General features: G+C 32.9%; 3 protein-coding genes across 5 annotated transcripts in view; 2 read left to right on the top strand and 1 right to left on the bottom strand.

Annotated features, from left to right (window-relative positions):
• The window catches only part of LOC109348824 (galactomannan galactosyltransferase 1-like), a 66,811-nt gene extending 56,110 nt beyond the window's left edge, over positions 1-10,701 (bottom strand). The window contains exon 1 of the mRNA XM_019589394.1: positions 10,691-10,701. The gene's annotated coding sequence lies outside the window, so the exon portion shown is untranslated. The remainder of the gene's footprint in view (positions 1-10,690) is intronic.
• On the top strand, positions 1,928-9,019 carry LOC109348820 (nuclear envelope integral membrane protein 1). Of its 3 annotated transcripts, XM_019589387.1 has the most exons (12): positions 1,928-1,971; positions 2,740-2,865; positions 3,337-3,454; positions 4,749-4,847; positions 5,160-5,317; positions 5,441-5,586; positions 6,151-6,213; positions 6,305-6,397; positions 7,291-7,452; positions 7,549-7,652; positions 8,009-8,181; positions 8,318-9,019. In XM_019589387.1, exons 2-12 carry the CDS (start codon positions 2,760-2,762, stop codon positions 8,569-8,571), a joined length of 1,476 nt encoding a protein of 491 aa, XP_019444932.1. In that variant the 5' UTR covers positions 1,928-1,971; positions 2,740-2,759; the 3' UTR covers positions 8,572-9,019. The 3 variants fall into 3 exon arrangements, with proteins under 3 accessions (XP_019444932.1, XP_019444934.1, XP_019444931.1); XM_019589389.1 differs by lacking the exon at positions 1,928-1,971 and having other exon boundaries at positions 2,609-2,865; positions 7,549-7,647; positions 8,004-8,181; XM_019589386.1 differs by lacking the exon at positions 1,928-1,971 and having other exon boundaries at positions 2,610-2,865.
• On the top strand, positions 10,984-16,513 carry LOC109348814 (probable amino-acid acetyltransferase NAGS2, chloroplastic). The gene is made up of 10 exons (XM_019589379.1): positions 10,984-11,387; positions 11,669-11,756; positions 12,007-12,215; positions 12,334-12,485; positions 13,292-13,715; positions 14,515-14,612; positions 15,055-15,166; positions 15,277-15,436; positions 15,707-15,779; positions 16,073-16,513. Exons 1-10 carry the CDS (start codon positions 11,016-11,018, stop codon positions 16,227-16,229), a joined length of 1,845 nt encoding a protein of 614 aa, XP_019444924.1. The 5' UTR covers positions 10,984-11,015; the 3' UTR covers positions 16,230-16,513.

Genomic DNA, 16,613 nt, shown 5'->3' with positions numbered 1-16,613 from the left:
ATATTTCTTTTTTCAATATTATTAATCATTTCACTGTTGGCAATAAATTCATCTTCTATTTTCCTTCGTAATTTTGTTTGGTTATTTTTATTGTTGAAAATGATATTTATGTTAGGTGAAGCACGATAGTTAACATAACATGAATAACTTGATAAAACAATACATGACTAACAACATATGGTTTAAGAATTTTTTAAACTTAAATGACTAACAATATCAATAGTAAAATGTCAAATTAACATCTCAAACTAATTTTCTCATACTCATTAAAATCATAACATGTAATTCTTATACAAATATGTATAATCAATATTAAATGACTTATAAGTATTCTTTGGATATATTATCAATGTATGTATAATTTTCTATCAATTATAAAAAATTAAGAACTCAAATAAAGTCATTATTATAAGTAGGGATGACAAAAAACCCGACTGGTGGATATCCTATAAATATCCACAATAGCTAACCACGATAATAGTTTATGGGCGAGAGTGAATTTTGTGATATTCGTCACACAGTTACCCGCAAATTTATATATTTAGTTTTTAGTTAAACTTTTATATATATTTATTATTATTTTAAGATTATATATCACATGTTTTATTACTAATTCATAATAAATTATACATATTTGACTATGATCATAAATTTATCATATTATTCATGTAGCAATTATTTTTACATAATGATTATTACAAATTATATAAATATATAATTAAAATTAAAATGTCGTTTGGTACCCGCAAATATTGCGAGTTTGGGCACAGAAAAGCACTACTCGCGCCCGTTGCTATCCCTAATTATAAGCAATGTCAACATTTATACATGTAAGAGATTTGAATCTATTATTTATAATTTTTAGAAAATCTAGATAAATTGCACTATATTTATTTATCACGCTACAAATTAAAGAGTATGTGAGCTCCAATGAGTATCTAAAGATGTTGGTTGGATGTAGGTACAGGTGTACATGTATTGTTCTAAAAAGTTTGTTATTCTATATGTCACTTGTTGTTATGATTGGTTGAAAAAAATATATTTTATAATTAAAAAGTTTAACAAATAGGTTTTTTTTTGTCAATCACATCAACTAGCATATGGAATAACACCAAATATATTTTAAGTGGGTAAAATAAAAAAAAACATATTTTTAATAAATAAATTATTTGAAGAAAAGTTAGGGGCAACTGCCCACCTGCTCTTAAATCATGTCAGCACTTGTAAATATTTCAGCTATTATTTCAGTCATATATAAATTGGCCCTACATAAATAAAGGGGAAAGTGTATGAATCCTCCATGAATTTATGTATATTGCAAGTTGATATTATGAATTATTTTTCCTAATTGTACTTTAAATTTTATTTGTTTGTAAAATTGGTTTCTTCATAAAAAATAATGTTAAATTACTAATTGACAATCAGTGAAACCATTACCATGAGACTCACAATAGTTCCAAGAATCCACAACTACAACGCACACATGTTATTCACAATTCATGAGTGCAAAAACCAAAAATCATCATCAAAATAAAATTGATGAAAAAGAAAAATAAGTAATTTTAGAATTAAAAAGGTATTGTAAATAATATTTATATATAAAAAACTAAAATTTAATAATAATGATAATGTTCTATATTAAAAAAACATAAATTATAATTTTGTAGTAACAATAATTTAAAATTATATGTATGTATGGACTAATTTTATTATAGTTAAAATTTAAGGAGTAATTAAAAAATATAATTCTTTTTTACTTACAAAATAAAAATATAAAGTTTAAGGATAGCCGGTAGGTGACTTTTCTCTAAATAAAATAATTATCACGGTTTTTTATTTTCTCATTCGCCTTCTTCATCTTCAGTTATTCACATAGCTGTTCAGAGAGGGTCGCTGCCGCAACTTCAACCTTGCTATTTTATTTTTACCAATATCATGGGATTGTGTATTTCTCCAGTTTGGAGATCCAAAGTTCATAGCTTTAGTTCCTTAACTAGTACAACTTTCCGTCGTTCACCACCACCACCCTTACACTCCTACGAAGCCAAAAAAACAAAACCACCTTGTTCTCTCTGCTTAAATTGATTAGGGAGTACATATGTTGTCTCATATTTTTTGTTACTCCATATATCATAAATTTGTGATTGGTCAAAAAAATATTTAATAATTAAATTTTAATTTAAATATATTTTTTTGATCAATCATATATATATCTATGAGATATAGAGTGACACAAAATGTACGACAATATATACGTAACCAGTTTATTAAAGGATCTGATATTGCAAGAATAGGGGTCGGACTTGTAATATCTATTGAATAACCGATAAAAAAGAGTGAAATATTTATAAATAGTTACCGTAAAGATTTACATACAATCGATACGTTATGAAAGATAATTATAAAAGAGTGCATTATTTATTTAACATTAATTTTTATTATTTTTTTGAATAATTAATAATAATTAAAAATTATAAATAATGGATTGAAAATGTCTATAAATTTTTTACTAATATATTTTTTATCATAAAAAAATAATAATAATGTTGTCAATGATTTAATAATTAATAGTAGGTTTATAATAGTAGTGTTTTTGAATATCTGTACCAATCAATCTTGATTCTTGGGTCTGGGCTTGTGTTTTATTGTTTAACAGTGAAGGCCCAATTAAATTGCAAAATGGCCCTCAACTTCTATCGGATTTTGAACGCGCGCCTCTCCTCTTGCTTCGTGTTTCAGTTCGAAGCTTAGCCATAGCGATGGCGGGCTCTCATTCTCAGCAATATTCTCCTTCTGTCTATATTCTTCGCCTCACGTTTCTTTGTACCTTTGCACTTCTCGTATGCGCCAATGAACCTTCCTTATGTATGTCTTCTTCTCCCTTTTTTCTGTATTTCTATAATTGTTTTTACCCACTAAATTTCAAATATAGGGTTTTCTATCATATCCTTATTTGTATTCGCTGGTTGCCGAGCATAATTGCAGAGTAGCCCGTTTTTCTTCTAAGTTATTGAGAATTTCACCCTGTTGGAACATCCACAAGCAACTTCAATAGAACATGTCCCAATATTCTATATTGTTTTCTCCATAATTGATGAAGCTTACTTATACTGCAACAGTTTATGATCCATCGCAATATTATCATATACTTAGTCCTTGGGATCATGTTTTGTTACCATTTCTTTTAATATTGTATATAGATTGCTTTATCAAGTAAGGGTTTTTAAGGTGGTTGATAGTATGAAAGTATGGTTTATATATTGCTTGGGATGTTGGTCTATTGTTTTATACTAAATCCGTTGTCATGCATGTTGAACTTCACTTATGTTTCTTCAGCCCTTGATCAAAATACGACATTACAGCTACCCCATGGCTTGCCTGTGGGAAACTCTCCTGGATCTAAGTCTGGTACTACTTTGCTTGTCCAACGAGTTCGTATATGTGGACTGTCAAGGTTTAGAAACTTGAGGAAATTTGCACACTCCATGAAATCAATCATATATATATCTATGAGATATAGAGTGACACAAAATGTACGACAATATATACGTAACCAGTTTATTAAAGGATCTGATATTGCAAGAATAGGGGTCGGACTTGTAATATCTATTGAATAACCGATAAAAAAGAGTGAAATATTTATAAATAGTTACCGTAAAGATTTACATACAATCGATACGTTATGAAAGATAATTATAAAAGAGTGCATTATTTATTTAACATTAATTTTTATTATTTTTTTGAATAATTAATAATAATTAAAAATTATAAATAATGGATTGAAAATGTCTATAAATTTTTTACTAATATATTTTTTATCATAAAAAAATAATAATAATGTTGTCAATGATTTAATAATTAATAGTAGGTTTATAATAGTAGTGTTTTTGAATATCTGTACCAATCAATCTTGATTCTTGGGTCTGGGCTTGTGTTTTATTGTTTAACAGTGAAGGCCCAATTAAATTGCAAAATGGCCCTCAACTTCTATCGGATTTTGAACGCGCGCCTCTCCTCTTGCTTCGTGTTTCAGTTCGAAGCTTAGCCATAGCGATGGCGGGCTCTCATTCTCAGCAATATTCTCCTTCTGTCTATATTCTTCGCCTCACGTTTCTTTGTACCTTTGCACTTCTCGTATGCGCCAATGAACCTTCCTTATGTATGTCTTCTTCTCCCTTTTTTCTGTATTTCTATAATTGTTTTTACCCACTAAATTTCAAATATAGGGTTTTCTATCATATCCTTATTTGTATTCGCTGGTTGCCGAGCATAATTGCAGAGTAGCCCGTTTTTCTTCTAAGTTATTGAGAATTTCACCCTGTTGGAACATCCACAAGCAACTTCAATAGAACATGTCCCAATATTCTATATTGTTTTCTCCATAATTGATGAAGCTTACTTATACTGCAACAGTTTATGATCCATCGCAATATTATCATATACTTAGTCCTTGGGATCATGTTTTGTTACCATTTCTTTTAATATTGTATATAGATTGCTTTATCAAGTAAGGGTTTTTAAGGTGGTTGATAGTATGAAAGTATGGTTTATATATTGCTTGGGATGTTGGTCTATTGTTTTATACTAAATCCGTTGTCATGCATGTTGAACTTCACTTATGTTTCTTCAGCCCTTGATCAAAATACGACATTACAGCTACCCCATGGCTTGCCTGTGGGAAACTCTCCTGGATCTAAGTCTGGTACTACTTTGCTTGTCCAACGAGTTCGTATATGTGGACTGTCAAGGTTTAGAAACTTGAGGAAATTTGCACACTCCATGAAAGTTAAGGTGTTGCCTGCAAATTCAAATGTTCGTGTGCCAAATATAGAGATCTGTTTTCACAGGTGGGTATTTGAACCTGCACATGCTTCGTCTATCATAGATGTGTCTGGTCTACGGTCTACCTGCCATCTATGCATCTTATTGTGTATTTATTTTACTGATGAGATTGATTGTACTTATACTTATTGTATAAATGATTGAACCTTATGAACAACCATTCATTCTAGGCAAGATCATTATTTTATACCTAAAGTCTCAAATTGGTTATGAAGGGGCTATCAGTTCTCTCTTTCTAGCTACTTGTCTTGTATCGGTTAGCATTTTAAAAATGATCAATATAAATTGTTCAGATATTTTTTGTGTTTCCTATTCAGGAATGCATCTCTAGCAGTAGGGATGTGCCCACAAGGCCAGTGGGAGAAAGTTTCCAAGGGTTCTTGGGCTCGATCATTGTCTCCATTTGACAACAAGCTTTTAGACATAAGAACTGCTGGCTCAACACTTGAAAATTTTGAGGTGTCAGTTGATGAAGGTAAATGCTAACGGTTTATTTTGTATTTACCATTGATGACCTACAATTTCATGATGTTCTATTAATGCATCACATCTCTAATAACAACATGTGTAAAGCTAATGATTTTTTCATCCTTTGCAGAATTTTTTGCGTATCGTATCATATTCTTAATACTGGGTCTTACTCTGATGAGCTTAGCATCCTTTGTAAGCAAATCATTAGCATTTTATTATAGCACTGCAATGGCAATTGGGATAATTCTCGTGATTCTAATGATTCTTTATCAGGTATTATTTTTGCTCCTCTATTTTTGAAATGTGGAATGTAATTTATATATAATCTTATATGCTGTATAGGATGAATCTTTTTGTTGATAAGTTAACCTGATCTCTCACTTTAATTCTTCCTCTCTTGAAGAAAATTACTTTTATGCCTTGTTTACCAATTATCTTTTCTGGTACAGATTTAGGTTTATCTTGGATGATGTTAGTTCTTAAGGCAATAGACATAGTTTGTTGCTGAAGTCGTGTTACCTTATTCATTAGATTTTATTTTATAATTTTTAATGATCCAGGTAGTTTGAGATGAATATTTTTGTTAAACATCAAGTAAGATATAGGACTAGAACAACTGTTAAGTATATGACTATCTAAATTCAAAATTAAAATGTGATTGCTTCGTTGCTTGATGTCGAGGCTAAAACTCCATTTCTTTCTCTAATTCATTCTTTGATAACTAACTTTCAATTTTTTATAAGATTCTTCCGATTTTTTAATCCGAGTCCTATATTTGATCACTAAGGAAAATGTTCTGTTGACCTTAACACGGAATTTGTCTCTTCTAATTGTCAGGGAATGAAGCTTCTTCCAACTGGTCGGAAAAGTTCCCTTGCTATATTTTTATACGCATCTGCTGTAAGTGTAACCTCAATGCAATTCACTTCCATCTCATTTCCTATTTTATGATGAATTGGGGATCATAGAATTTCAATATTATTTTAATCAGGTTGGTTTCGGTACTTTTCTCCTCCAATATGTGCCTGACTTACTTCGTTCAGTACTCACAGAGCTAGGAATTGGTGAAGACATGTATAATCCTGTATGTAAGTTATATCTTATCTGTGTTACATATTACAAATTTTCTCTCAGTTTACTCGTATTCTGAATCACAGTCTTCTATAAATCTGAATATTGGCTATCGAAGAAAGTCTGGCGCAGAAGGGAAAAAGCTCCTTAAAAATGACTTGTTTGGGGTTTCTAAGTTTCTGATTTTTTGTCAGTTTATCAATGCAAGAAAAGCTTTTGAATGGCAGCCTTAAATTTTATAGCTGGTCCTGAGCTCGTGTTAAGGATGAGGGTCAGCATTTGGTTGAACGCCAGCTGTAAGACCTTGTCACTGTATCAGGGAAACAGTTTATTCTAATACTAGGTTTTTCCTTGGAATTGTTGTGTCAGGTTGCTGTAGTGCAAATCAAACTAGGTTTTGTGTGTTGGATGTCCCTAGGAAGAGAAATTATGCCTAGTCTAGTTAGAGATTAGTTAGAGGCTTGTTTGTCTAGTTAGAGGCCTGATATAGGTAAAGTTGCATGAAAATTGAATGCAGGTGAGGAACCTACGAATTTTAAGATCAATGTTGGGATTTTGGGAAGGCTATGGATGTTGGATACAATGATCATAGGAGGGTATATATATTTGTCTGCAAGATTAGTTTCGGACTGACTTGAATCAATTTCAACTTTTGATCATCAAATGGTTAAAATGGACTAGATTTGGGATATTTAGCTATCAAACTCTTCAATTTTAGAGCTTTTCCAATCGTACACAGTGTGTTGTTTTCTTTTCCTTGCAATCACATTAATTTCCTGATTTCGATAGTAATCACAGTATGCATTGCTTTTTATTTGCGCCTTTTCTTTTCTATTGTGCATTTTTGTCCATGTACAATCTTCAAGAAGGTTTTTGAATGCATAACTCGTGAAATGTCAACCGCAGTTGGCAATATTTCTGCTCGCTTTTGTTGCAATAGCCGGAGCCTGGATGGGATTCTGGGTGGTCCACAAGCTTATCTTGACAGAAGAGGGATCAGTGGACATAAGCACTGCTCAATTTGTCGCATGGGCCATCCGGATTGTTGCTGCCATTATGATTCTTCAGGTTTTTTCTCTCTCAAACTTCCCATTTATGCTATGTTGGCTTCATGCTTCATATATGCACATGCTTTCAAATTTTATAAGAATATGTTGCTTCCAGAGTTCTGTGGATCCTCTGTTGGGGACTTTGGCATTATTATGTGGATCGCTTGTATCCTTGTTGAAGAGGCTGCATAGATTGAGGTTCCTTCGTCGCCTGCGAAGGTTAGTCTACTTTGTTGAATTCTGGAACTTTGTAATTTTCAATACTGAAAATCTGCTTTTCGTTTTCTTAATCAAATAGAAGGATGAAGGTTTTGCCTTCCCCTTCTTATTTTACTGGGGTTCTTTATATTTTAAATTCAATTTTGTGTTGTTTTTTAGTTCGTGGTTGAGTGCTGTAAATTCTGGTAATGTAAACTCAATATGTGGTTGCTGACATTTACATTCACCTACTATTGACACATAAGCTGTCAAACTATATGTCACTTTGTGATCTCAACGATTTATCCTATAACTACTGATCCAATATATCCTTTGCTTTGACTTATGGCATGTATTTATTGTTGAATTTTCTGCAGGAATTTGTTCAAATCACCGACGAAAAACAGGAGATCCCAGGTTCCAGATTCACCATCTTTTGATGATTCACTTGATAAACATATGTACAAGATGCAGATTAAAAATGATTCTTCGTATCTTCGGCCACAATCGAAAAGCTTCACCCCATTGCCTTGTAAATCTTCTGAACGAGGTTTGCTCCATTTCTCATATCCTTACTTTTACTGATGGAAATGTCATCTTTATCACTTTCTCCTGATTGATTCGGGGAGAAAGGATAGCATTGAGAGATAAGTTGGGCTTAATATGCTAAATCTTTACATGATTAGGTTTCGGTAGGACGCCACCTAAAAAGCTGTCAGAGGATTTATACCCATCCATCATACACACCACACCAGAGAGAAGAAAATATTCAGCAGCAGAATGGGATGCGTTCACCAAGGAATCTACCGAGAAAGCCTTGGTGGAACTTGCTGCATCCCCTGATTTCGGTAGATGGCTGTCCTCAAATGCTGATAGGGTAAGTGTAACACCCAACTCCAGAACTGATGGGCAGCGCAGGTGGTGGCTGTTATGGTGGTGACTGTGACTACCTTCACATTGATCTTCACAAAATCATTACAGCTTGACTGAAGTAGGTGAGGTAACTTTGGAAGGGTAATGTTGTAGATGAACAATAACCAAGCATTTTCCCACATAACATTGTAGATTAGAGAAACTTAAATCGTGTAAAATTTGTGTGACAAATAGTGTTTTCTGGGGTGTATTATCACTAGGAAGGTTCAGGGAAATGTTTTAATTTGTAATTGACCATCCATTGCATGGCTGTGTAATCCTTTCATTATACTATTGTAGCTATCTCGACGGTGGCTTAAGGAGCCCATGTTGTTGCGTTTCTTGTTAATTAGGATTGATTATTGATGTCTTAGTTTGGAAATCGATGAAGAGGTGTATGTAGGCTTTTGCTAAAACATTGGCTATATAGCTTATTATCTTGCTTCTTGGCCTTTTGGTTATTTGAGTTCAACTTTTTTTTGGGTGTAATGTTTGCTTTCTTTGCTTGCATGCATTTTTGCTATTCAACCTACGTGCATAAACCATTTGCATCAATTTGGCACATTTAATTTCTGAATGGTGACGTTAAAAGCGTTACTTAGCCCATACGTATCTGTGCCATTGGTTTGAGTTTGAGGCCTTTGGGATTGCTATCATTTCCCCGTTAACTTTAAGAAAGTTGAATAGACATTCCGAAGTTCCCAACATCATTGATATTTCTTGTTTGATTCCCATGCTACAAATATCACCGCTCATCTAAAAAACATTGGCTATATAGATTTTCTCTTACTGTTCAATTATTATTCTCTATTGAAAAAGTTGAAACCAAAAGTATTCTCTATTAATCGTAGGCCTGGTGCAGATACTGTCTTTGCCCTCTGAGTTGGAGAGTGTGAGAAAACACAGACAAATTCTGGTAGATTTTAAACTTGAAAATTTAAAATATATGTTTAGAACTTGATTCATCTTTATCTATTAGTCAAATAATTAGTTTGACAAAATATTACAACTTTCAGATTGTGTATAGATATGATTTAATTATCAAAGTGGCTGAAGATAACTTTTTTTGCGAGATAGAGAATTTTTTGTATCTATATGATAAAATCAAAAGGTTCAAGTCAGCTTGTGTGACAGTAATTTTTTCGTGAGATTGAATTTTTTCTCTTAATTTCAACAAGTTATTTTAATCGAAAGTTGCGTCATCCGTTCTTCCATTCACCAAACACGTGAATGTTTATGTGGCAAATATAACAACAATAACGTTTCCCAAAAAATGGAAGTATACAATTTTAATGCAGAAAAAATGAGGAGTGGTGACATCTACGTAGGATCACATCTTTGTGACATCAGCATGAAGATAAAATATATTTAAATATTGAAAAGTTTAACTTTTAATTAATTTTTCAGTAATCAAATATTCTATATTGGGTATACCTAATATTATAATTTTGTGATACAAAATATAAAAATGAAATATTATAATATAAAAAATCGTCATTAAAAGAATGAACCACTCATTCAATAGTATTGAATGGAGTTAACTTTGTCTAACTTCCTCTCAACACCTATAAATCTGCTTTCAAATATTATTGGATTACATGATTATTTTATAAAAAATAAAAAATATTAGGAGTAAAATAGGAAATTAGAGACAATCGATTGGACTATGTTTCTTTCAGTATTAATTTAATACGTTAAAATGAGAGATCGTGTAAAACGTGTTTCCTTTTTTGTTCGTTTTGTTTGTTTTGTTAAGTATTTATAGAAGACTTTTTAATTTCAGAAACTATATTTTATTGATTTTAAAAAAAATTGGTTCAGTTGTTAGATCTGAAACGTGTTTGATCTCTTACATTTCCTTGCAAATGGTCCTCCACAACGTATTTTTTTCTTTCCTTTTCATAATCAACACATCTTAAATAAATAATATATTTTGAAGGCTGCGTTTTCCATGTAGTTTGTAGCGAAAAACAAATTTTTTATTTTTAAATTAAAGGAGATATATAATGTTTATAAAAATAAATAATTAATTACAAGAAATCACTTCATTTAATTTATTTTAAAAATTCTTAAATAAATGAACAGTTAAAAAATTCACTTCAAGATATCATCATAGCTTGCATTTCACTCTCAAGCTCAACCGAAACTACAAGTGATTTTTGGCTTTTGGCTTTAAAATTTTATAAAATGAATGGTTAAGACTTGGAATAACTCTTACTCTCTTTATTTAAAGTAATAAAGTTATTTGTTTCCACAGAATTATTTTTATTCTCAATGATTATGGTTGCAGTAAAGATAGTGTTAACATAATATCAGTTGTAAACAAACATTAATAAATAAAACACATGTTAGCCTTTTGTTATTGGGTAGGAGAAAAGGATTTTGTATATTAATGTTAAGAAAATCGTGTATTCACTATTAAGAAAGTTTTAAGGAGTGAGTATTAGTAAAACACAAGTTCTTCATCATCACATGTCTGTTCCAATGGCGGCTTCATTATCGAATTCTCTCATATCCCTTCCAAACCCTCCCAATAACCTACGTTGCCATTCTTGTCACCGTTTCTATTTCCACTCACAATCACAATCCACTCTCAAACTAAAATCCCTTTCCCCAAATCCATTGTCTCTGGCAATTGATCGAAAGAAGGGATTTTCAACTAAGTGCAATGTATTCAGCGAAGGGAGCGTGGATGAGGAGAGCTATAATTCGGTGGAGGATAAGCAATTTGTGCGTTGGTTTCGTGAAGCGTGGCCTTACTTATGGGCATATCGTGGTGGCACTTTTGTTGTCATTATTTCCGGTGAAGTTGTTGCTAGTCCTTCATTAGATCCCATTCTCAAGGCATGTCCTAAAAAAGTTTAACTTTTTTTGTAATTATTCTTAGTTTCTTTGCATCCCCATTAGTTAGGCATTTAGAAGAGTTTGTAGATAGCTTATGAGAATCACTTTTTAGAATAGTTCATGGTCTGCTCTTTTTAGCTTATTTAAATTAGTTTACAGGAGAAACTTGTGAAAATAAAGTTTTTTTTTTGGTTTGTAGCAAAGAAGTTTATTGAGTAAGAACTTGGTTCTGTTTTTTTTTTATCGAAATGTGCCCTTAAACATATATCTTGCTTTTGCAGGATATAGCTTTCCTTCATCACCTGGGAATCCGGTTTGTTCTTGTTCCGGGGACCCATGTGCAAATAGACAAGCTTGTGAATGAGAGAGGTTAGTAAAAATAAATTAATTGCTTGTTTATTTTTCATGATTTTCTTGCTAATTTTTCCGTTTGTTTTCTATTTAAATGGGACAAATAAATGAAGAATTGATCCTCACGGCCTAATTTTCTTCCTCTGCTGAAAATGAGTGTTTTTGCTTTGTTGTTGACATTGTTACTTGCAAAATGCGCCTTATATGGAAATTTGTTAGCTACATTATGGTTCCATGGCAATTTTGACCTTCGCTATTGGATTTGTAGGGAGCCAGCCTAAGTATGTTGGTAGATATAGAATAACCGATGATGAATCTCTAGCTGCTGCAATGGAAGCTGCTGGGGGGATAAGATTGATGATTGAAGCAAAGCTTTCTCCTGGACCCTCCACATGCAATATGCGTCGACATGGTGACAATAGCCGTTGGCACGAAGTCGGTGTCAGTGTTGCCAGTGGTAACTTTCTTGCTGCCAAGGTTTGAACTTTGTAATTCATTCACTATAACGTTAATAAAGATCTTCTGAAATTGTACCTCTCTTGCTGTTTTTTCAATCATGGTGTTCAATCATATTCATTTTTAATTTTTTTGGCAGAGAAGAGGGGTTGTCAATGGAATTGATTTTGGTTCAACCGGGGAGGTTAAAAAAGTAGATGCATCTCGAATGCGTGAGAGGCTTGATGGTGGTTGTGTAGTTATTTTAAGCAACTTGGGCTACTCCAGCTCTGGAGAAGTATTAAATTGCAAGTATGCTTTACAGCTTCTGATGATTACTTATAAGTTATAACTGATTGCTGGCGAAGAGATACACTGCTGTTAATACATTTCTATAACTTCTGACAATTCATATGACTCATACCTGATATTAAGTATAAACTTCATGCTACAGTATTTGTTTTTGTTGCACTAATTCATGATATATTCATGACTCATTTCTGTAATTTCTGCACTTAATATCTTTAAGCTTGTATCTTAAATCACTATCTTGGAGAATGTCTAAAATTTTATCAGTTGTTTTAAAGTAGACGTAGGTATCAGTAATAGCGGGCTGAACGAACAACCATATGGGAGTATGATTGAATTAAATGGACAAAAATAAGTTGGCTTCCCAGGGAAAGAAACATCTAGAGATTACTATAAGGTTTTATCATGTTGGGCATCAGTTGGCAAAATATTTAGCTAGGACTTTTTTCTTATAAAATGTGAAAGAGCAATTATGAAATTAGTGGTATATATTTTCCAGTGATGTCATTTACTCATTCTCAGCTACGTGGATCAGAATTCCATCTGTGCCAATGTGTTTAGTTTCTATTTCTGATGGATGCTACTATATACTACTTGTATATGATCCAAATCCAACAGAAAAGACAATTAAAAAATAAAGAGAAGAAATGGGCATAGAAACAATGTATTAGTCACATTACCTGCTTGTCTTGATTATATGAATTCATACTGTTAGGAATTTCTGGACTTAAATTTGGCGCCCCTTTTCACCCAATTGATGAGTCTGACAAATCCTTCAATTCTTGATACTGATGAATTTTTTTCTCCAGCACATATGAAGTTGCAACAGCTTGTGCCTTGGCTATAGGAGCCGACAAGTTAATATGTATTATAGATGGCCCAATACTTGATGAGAGTGGACGCCTAATTCGTTTCTTGCCTCTTCAAGAAGCAGACACGTTAATCCGTAAACGAGCTGCACAAAGTGAAATAGCTGCTAACTATGTGAAAGCCGTTGATGAAGAAGTTCTCAACTCTCATGAGCATAACCATTTTAATGGGACAGTCCAATCTCCATCCAATGGAAAACCTTCTTCAGAATGGAATAATGTAACCTTTCATAATGGCATTGGTTTTGACAATGGAAATGGCCTAGGGTCTGGTGAGCAAGGATTCGCTATTGGAGGTCAAGAGAGGCTAAGTAGAATGAATGGTTATCTGTCAGAATTGGCAGCTGCAGCCTTTGTTTGTAGAGTAAGTTTATGATTCACCTTTTTTTCCTCATGTCAAGGAAACAAGTTGTGCTTATTTAACTCTATGTTGCCTTTGCAGCCCGAGTCACTAAAAGGGGCCTGAAAATTTTCATTTAATATGATAGACATGCTCATCTCTCTTTTTTCTAAAAAACCCCTATAGCCCATATATATTAACACATGGCTACTTTTTATAAATATAAAGGCCCCGGTCGACATGAATATTTTGAAAAATGGCTCATGTCTGAAAATCAAGTATGTGATGTCTGCATATTGACCATGAGACTACTGCCTAAGGTCGGTAGACTGGTGAACTTCCTAAACTTTTCCCTATCATTTTTTCACAACTTAACCCTCTGTTGCATCTCAAGGTTAGATGGTTGTTTTAATTGTAATTTGATTGTATTGCGAAATTAGGATATGAGATAGCTGACATGCTCGACAAATGGTATCTTTAATGGTATGCTTCATGTCGTACCATGATTTTTATAAAAAATACTGGAAATATTGATATCATCTTTATGAGAGATTTGATTTGATGATTGCTAATTATGACCATTTGTTTGAGCAAAAGCATTTTCGAGATCATGACCAGACCAAGAATATAAAGATGTTCTACACCTGTTTCTGTTACACTATAAGTAGTTAAGGATTCTATGTCTGACTTCTAATATTGCTACTCTAGTGGTTGGTTTGGATTAACATTTATCTTTGAGAAATTGCTGGTTGAAGTAAAGATTATGCTTGAAATTTGAGTTGATGCAAAGTATGTTTTCAATAATACCGTTTAACATTTTCAGGGTGGTGTTCAAAGAGTTCACTTGTTGGACGGCACTATTAGTGGAGTTTTGTTGTTGGAATTGTTTAAAAGAGATGGAATGGGAACAATGGTGGCTAGGTAAGCACTCTTTGCTGCCTGTGGATATTTGATAAGAGATATAGGTGGCAAGCTGAGGTGATTTGAAAGAAATTAAACCTCTGGTCAACTTTTTTAACCATAGTGTAGTTGGCACCCTCTGAAATCCATTTGTGGGCATTCACCCTTTTTTCCATTTATTAAACTATCCGTCACAGATTGAAGCTTTAGCAGAAAATTTGAAATAAATGACCATCGTAATTTTAAATGATCATGCTTCTTATATTTTTTAAGTAGACGCACCATACCAGTACAAACATGTTACACCCCAGAAGATATTTTTCCTTTGATTTTTTTCAAAATCCAATTCAGTCGATACCAAAATTGGTCTTGGTGTTATTCATGATTAACATCCCTGCTTGTTAGCAATTCTTATCACTCAAAGCCTTTGTTGCTTTCCTTATCTTTTATTTAAACATTGCAGTGACCTTTATGAAGGCACTCGGACAGCACAGGTAAAAGATATTTCTGGAATAAAACAACTTATGCAGCCTTTGGAGGCATATGGCATATTGGTTAAGCGGACTGATGAAGAGGTATGCTTACCTATATCTTCTCTAGATGTAGAGGGTAGAGAACATACTGTACATGACCATTACTGGTTATTTTTTTGGATGTCTCTCATTTTGCCGTTTTCTGTTTACAGCTACTAAAATCATTGGATAACTTCCTTGTTGTGGAAAGAGAAGGCCAAGTAATTGCTTGTGCTGCTCTTTTTCCTTTTTTTGAGGAGAAGTGCGGAGAGGTTGCTGCTATTGCAGTATCTCCTGATTGTCGTGGTCAAGGACAGGGAGACAAGTTGCTTGGTATGCTTTTTTTTTATGTGGTTGATGATTATTGTGGAATACTGGAATGTATTGGAATTCATGGTTATTTCATTATTATGATCTTCAATGATAACACTTATATGTAATTAAGTCAATAAAATAAAAAAAATCAAATTTTCAACTAAAAAGTAGTGTTCAAGATATGGTATAGCTTCAGCTTTGGATGATATTGACCAACTGTTTCTTTATAATCCTGCATTCTACATGTTTTCACAATATTCATTCAATTATATGATGAAATATATGCAGATTATATAGAGAATAAAGCATCATCTCTTGGATTAAATATGCTTTTCCTGCTTACTACTCGCACAGCAGATTGGTATGTAACTGCTTACTACCCTCCTATTGCATGTCATTTAAGCCTCGTCTGCAATCAATGCCATTTTTCACTAAAAATTCAGGAATATTTTTCTCTAAAGTGTAAAAAATCAGTTTATATCGGGGGAATGTAGATTTGGGTGCAGTGGATTACGATTTACGAATTTGATGCTTTCATGTACTATGAGTTTCCTACAAGAATTACTTGTGATTTCTAAAAATTAAGGACTAGATTTGAGTGTACCCTATATACCAATAATACCATCTTCAAGGGTCAATCTTTCTCTTTGACAGGTTTGTGAGGCGTGGATTTTCAGAATGCTCAATTGACTGTATTCCTGAAAAGAGGAGGAGAATGATCAATCTGTCCCGCAATTCTAAATATTATATGAAGAGGCTTCTACCAAATAGAAGTGGAATTACTGTTGGTAGAAAAATTATTTCAAATTAGCCATTTTTGTTTTCTGTTTCCCCTCATCACTGGATGCACTTCTGCATGATCATAGGAGGTTGCAGCATATCATGCCTTTCTGTATACTAGAGGTTTATTACATCAATGATGTGGGAGATGGAATCAGTACCTCACAGTTACTTCGCACGTACATTAAATATCCTATTGAATATTTGAATATTCCCCCCTTCCCCACAGTACAGTTAGGACGAGGATATTGGCACTCTAATTTCTCTATCCTACATCAATCAATCACAATTTTTTCAACATTAATCAAGCCTCAATTCAATTAGATATGTTCGGCTACATAGTTTGAACAACATATCTTCTATGATTGTATATCAGTATATGCCAGTTTGGAAGATGGTTGAGTTATGATCATTG

The sequence above is a fragment of the Lupinus angustifolius genome, chromosome LG06, assembly GCF_001865875.1.
Source record: "Lupinus angustifolius cultivar Tanjil chromosome LG06, LupAngTanjil_v1.0, whole genome shotgun sequence".
NCBI lineage: Eukaryota > Viridiplantae > Streptophyta > Magnoliopsida > Fabales > Fabaceae > Lupinus > Lupinus angustifolius.
Note: the sequence above shows the minus strand (reverse complement) of the source record. Positions and strands in the feature narration are given on the sequence as shown.